General features: G+C 34.5%; 1 protein-coding gene across 1 annotated transcript; it reads right to left on the reverse strand.

The window, feature by feature from the left end:
• Positions 1–1,638: 1,638 nt before the first annotated feature.
• Positions 1,639–2,623, reverse strand: LOC108371502 (uncharacterized). The gene is made up of 4 exons (XM_017627081.1): positions 2,595–2,623; positions 2,258–2,348; positions 1,925–2,201; positions 1,639–1,862 (listed from the first exon to the last, which is right to left on the reverse strand). The coding sequence occupies exons 2-4, from the start codon at positions 2,342–2,344 to the stop codon at positions 1,708–1,710; spliced, it is 519 nt and encodes a 172-aa protein (XP_017482570.1). The 5' UTR covers positions 2,345–2,348; positions 2,595–2,623; the 3' UTR covers positions 1,639–1,707.
• Positions 2,624–5,851: the final 3,228 nt, after the last annotated feature.

Here is a 5,851-nt window from a genome sequence, read left to right on the forward strand (position 1 = left end):
TTGTACCCGATTGTGAGTAATCTCGGAATACTCTCTTTAGAGATTAGTCACCGTACCGTACCGTACACTACTTGATGGAAACTTTAGCCAATACACCCGGTAAAGCTACCTATAATATACTGGAAGGTACTCAAATATTTACCCAGTATGCTCTGGTAGGGTTTGTATAACTACAGAACATAATGAAAACGTGCATACATAAGCTTTATTGCTGCAATTGAATATGTAAAATGAAATTTGCTAAATAAGAAGTGTACAACAACAAAGGCAATTGATTAGTATGTAATAGGAATACTTGCAAGGGAACCCGATTAACGTTTAATTAGTTAGTTGTATGTCCATGTAGACTAAAAAAAAAACATGGGAGAATAATGATTGGTTTAAAAACTGAATTAAGTGCACATTTTAAATATATGTACAATAGGGTGGTCCAAAAAAAATCGGAATTTCAATGCTCTAACCCCCTGGGATTGTTCTATACCGAAAAATTATACCCCGGTTTTCTATGTATTTTATATGGAGAAAAAACAAGTTTTCGTAGATATGATATGGAATTCTTAAAAATCAATATTTTTCGATCGGAAAACTTTGTTTCTCTTCAGGAGACTTCCACTCATAATACACAATCGTTTCTTTAAGCATATTGTATTACTAACTATTTTTACAGGACCCCTAAAATTCCCAAATGCGTACACTATTGCATTTTTCAGGTGTTTAGTGGTCCTATAGAAAATATTTAGTAACAGAAAATCGTTAAATAAATAATTGGGTATTGGTCTTGGAAGTCTTCTGAAGAGAAACGAAGTTTCCCCGATTGAAAAATATTTTTTATTTTCAAGAATTCTATACCATTTTCACAAGAAATTTTTTTTGCCAAGAAATTTTTTCTGTTTCAAAAAAAAAACAGGGTCAAAGTTTTCGACCACTCTCACGTACAATCATGCGAACATATAGGTATAAATACATTCGTCTGTATGTGCATACTATGTTACTGCACAACATGCCAACCCGCGCACTGATAGTGTGGTATGTTAAGCTCTGCCTCACATTTACCGAGATGGGGGTAACCACCACATTTGGTCTGACCACCCGACCTGTCGCGTCGGTTAGCCAGCCATTGAAATTGCTGCATTAATGTCACAAATTCAAATGTTGTACTTAACCAATTGCGGCCTTTGCTATTTGCATAAACACCGATGAACATTCGCATGTACATACATATATTTGTCAGTCTGCTAGTGTTTGCTTAAATTCGAGCATAAACTGTGTTTGTTTGCTCGTGTGAATGTGAAATGGCCGGCTTGCAAGCCTAATGAAAATGGCAATTTTCGGTTTGTAAAATATGGAAATACCAGCAAACATGGCCGCAACGTTGACAATATAATGCAATTATAGTCTGTAGACAAAATGGGCCAGTTACATCCATATACGATTGTATTTATGTATGCGCATGCATGTACATACATATGTAGAATAAAGTTACATACTCTTATATTTAATTAATTGAATCTTTTAATCTAAAGTCTTGGCCATTTTGGACTGCAGTTTGAGTGAAGGTAGGATATGTTTTTTCTTTTTAATGGTATTCTATAATATTTTATTTTATTTAAATATATTTTTTGAATAATATTTATTGAGTTAATAAATCTATGTATATATTTAGTGTTTGATTATATTTAGAATTTGAAAGTAAATTAAAACTATTTTCTACACTTTAACCACTTCATCTTTGACAGACGCCTTAGTTTTATCAAAACCACTGATAAGCATTCCAAACACTCCAACAAGTATCAGAATATCCAAAGCCAATAATATCTTCATGAAGGTAAGTACACCATTAATGATACGATTCTCGAACTCAACTGCAGATGAAAAATGGTATTAGTATTAAGTTTTTTAATAAGAATATGACTTCATGTTTTACCTTCTGCGGCAATATTCATTAATTTTATTCGCTTCGCAATAATGGGAGACATATCCTCTCCACTCGGCATATTTGTTATGCCAAAACTTTTTGACAACGCCGACGAATGCATCTCCGAAGTAACACGTACCACAAATTTCCGCCACATAATATGTAATCCAGTATGGTTTGTAGCCACCTCTACAGGGCTACGAAATATTTGGTTTGCCTGTTCTGGCGCCAATTTTTCAATGAAAATACTGGGTTTAAATTTTTCAACATGCTCTATACTTTCAACCTGAAATGATATCAAGTACTTAGTATAATGGAAACGTAATTAGAAAGTTTAGCTACCTCGAAAGAGTGCGTTGCTGCCACAAGTGTGGAAAGTATTAAAAGAAACGCCAAAATTATTGGTTGATGTTTTAGCTGACGAACCATTTTGCTGAATATTTTCAAGGTGACAGAAAGTGAAATCGAGAATTAGTTGTTATTTTTTGTTATTTTTTTATTATTTTCTTGTAGACTTTTATTTATTTAATCTTATTATTAGATATTGATTAAAGAATTGATTGAAATCTCGAGGCTTATGGACAATTTTTGTGCAAGGAAGTAAACAACATCTCTATGACACAATTTTAAATTGGTAATGAACATACGGTACATACTAAAACTATGAGACTAAACTCACTGTATTTCATACCCATGGCCCAGCGTTAGCTAGGGGGAAAAAATAGTTAAAGAAATATTTAAAGCTTTCAGAGCATTTGGTCCATAAAAGGGCTCACTGAAAGTGACATTTAAATAAAAGAAAAACTATGAAATAATTGTTTATGTCTTGCGTCTTTTATGTTGAGTCCATTAAACGTTTGCCATGGTCATTATATTCATTTCGATTAGTGATGACTTTTTCTATATACTTGGCATTATTTTAATTTTATGATCAGACATTTTTCACTACACAAAAATTTGTCGAAATTACGGAGGCAATATGGTGAATTACAATAACTTGGCTAAAGTACTTTGATACAACAACTCCCTAAACTTGAAGAGACTGGAGATTTCAGTAACAAGTGACCTATAACCTCTCCAATTACGGTCTGGCATGAGTTCGCATGAGAGATTTTTATCTCACACTGTCTTTTTTACGCTAGTCACTTTAAAAGCTTTCTACAGATTGTATGTATATGAAAGCGTACAGAGTGAAAGCTATCTTTGAACGTCACTTTCTAGCGCAAATGTGTTTATTATGAGTAAATATGTATGCATTAAATCAAAAGGCTCCTAATACCATTGAAATTTTTTTCTAACCGATATTTTTAATATTTATTTTATTTTAATATTAAAAAAAATACATAAGCCATTTTTTTTGTATATTTATATGTGTATATATTTATTTTAAATAATACGTTTTAGTTTTTACTTTTGCTTTTTAATTTAATAAGATAAGCGCGCACTTAAAATAACAATGTTCTTTTCACAATCTACGGTATACGTATAACTGTTGCCTTGAAATTCATCCAACCGAAGCAGTGGGTAATTTTGAAAACCGCCGACGAACCACGAAAGATAAGAAATCTTTTAACAAAAGTATAAACGTGAGAGCCATAATCACGAACAACTAGGTAAATACTAGGGTGTTCCATTAAAGAATTTTCCCAAATCAATTTTTACCTAAGCCGTCGTTTAACCTAATAATTTACATTATTTCAGCTCAAGGTACTAAATTTATATTAGTTTATAACAAATCTTATGAACACATTTTGTACCTCATCCATTTTTATAATTTTTTTTTTATCTTTACATAGTACATAATTCATTCGCACCTTTTCGAAAGTTTGATTGTTAGTGGAACCTTAAACAATTAATTCCAGGTTAAGACTGACGTCAAGCTTTTTTACCACTACGAATGGTAACTTTTAAGATATAGAGAAAAATCTGGTGTGTGAAGAGCCAGGTTTGGATTAGTTAAAAAGTGAGTTCAAAGTTGTTTGTGCCAAAACCTCTCAACAGCTTGGTAATTAAAGAGAAATTGTTGAGATTACTCCACCTCATCGTCTTTTAAGCAGCCGCGAATGTGAGGATTGGGTGCGTTAAGAACTTCATTATTGTCTCCCTTCAACTTCTGCCTGCCGCCTATTCCACTCTAGGCGCGAGTGAATGAAGACAGACTTCTCACTATTTCTCACTATGCAGTGATGCATGTTATTCACGTGTAAAGTCGAAGACTCTAAGAATATTAGAGCATCTAAATCTGTCATGCCCAGCGCAGGGCACTTGCTTATGGAGTTCTGCCGACGTTGGGCATGACTGATCTAAATCTTGAGTCAGCTCGCAGTGCCCCTGCACTCGTTGCTGCCGTATTCTTACGCAAGATGTTGACGAACGCTATGTTAAGCATGCCGTTGAGAGCCAGAGTGGGAATGGTCTAACTGCGCCACTGATTGCAAGTATCATTATAGTCTTCCGTAGTGCATTTTATTTGAAGAGAACTACTTAAAAGGTTTTGTGGGCTTAACTGTGGTTTCACATATCTGAAAATAACATTAGGAAAGAGGTGCAGGTATGCAAACGATGCCTCGATATTTTTGAAAATTCGCTAAATTGACGCTAACAGTTTCAACGATAGTTTACACATCGACTTAAGTGTGACTCGGACTTGCTTTGGATGGGTATTTCAGCCTTATCATGAGTTTCATTTTCATCCGAAATCGTTCAGTTCTCTCTTTTCGCTATGTGAATTAACTACAGTCGGATGAAAAAATTTCGGTTGAATTTGATGTCGGGCGAAACTCAGGATATGGCTGATTGTGCTACTAAACTTATTTGATTGGTCATGAATTTCCTTACTCATTATTTGGGGAAACATACAGGAAATCCGAGTTTATTTGCAGTTTTCAGTGGTAAGAATGATAACAGAATCATTAGATAGGGTCCGGACTCTCCTTTGAGTTTCAACAAAATTAGGTCTTGGAACTTTAGGCGAACCTACGATGTGTGAATTTCTATTCTATTTGTAGGATGGATAAAGGAAGGCTAATTAAATACAGAGAAACACATCCGTAAGTAAGTATTTTTCTAACTGAAGTGCAGAGACTGCATTGGTTGAAAACTATTAAATTTTCCTTTGAATGTGACTGGAACTTAACCATTTATAAAATATCGGAAACCATCGATATACCGATGTTACTCCCTAAAATTGGAATCCCCACCGATTGCACGCCTACGACATTTAAGATCCACTGATGCTTTCTTCATATTCTTCTTAATGTCAGGCTTCTGCACTAGTATCTTTGTTAGAATCAAGCCCAATTACCTAACCCTATCAGAATGCGTAGAAGGGATGTCTTTATTTAAGAGAATAGTCACATGGCATCATATAATCATATATTTCCAAGTACACAGGACGAGTTAAATCTTACGAGGAGTTTCAAGGAGACTCACTCTGTTAGAAGACCACAAAGCTATCATAATCAGATATACTTGTAGTTATCATATCAAAGTGGGTATATAGAAATTAACTTTGTTTAACCTACCTTCGATGTTGGTACTGCCTAACACTGCTGTGACAGTTTTGTCCCGGAGATTGCGGTATGTGAGCTTAATTATGCTGGTTTTGAGCCCCATTCTTGCCAAGGAATCTGACTATAGTCTCGCGAGGAACTTACTAAAAGTCGCTTTATAATATTTCTAACTAATTTCTATTTATATTGCAAAACGAAATAAATACGCGCACACATTTATAACTGCCTAGTTATCATACAACTTGCTTATACATACTAAAAAAAATTGAACACCACAACTGCAACAAAACTTCAGCTTCGTCAATACTCGAAAAAATTCACGTGAATTTATTTTTTAAAGTGAACGAAAACTGGCTGAAAAAGCCAGCTCACTCACCCTAGTAAACGCACACGGCAGCGTATTTGAACTGTCAGCTGGAGCCGG

Source organism: Rhagoletis zephyria, unplaced genomic scaffold (assembly GCF_001687245.7).
Source record: "Rhagoletis zephyria isolate East Lansing unplaced genomic scaffold, Rhagoletis_zephyria_1.1 Rzeph_scaffold_05033, whole genome shotgun sequence".
Lineage (NCBI taxonomy): Eukaryota > Metazoa > Arthropoda > Insecta > Diptera > Tephritidae > Rhagoletis > Rhagoletis zephyria.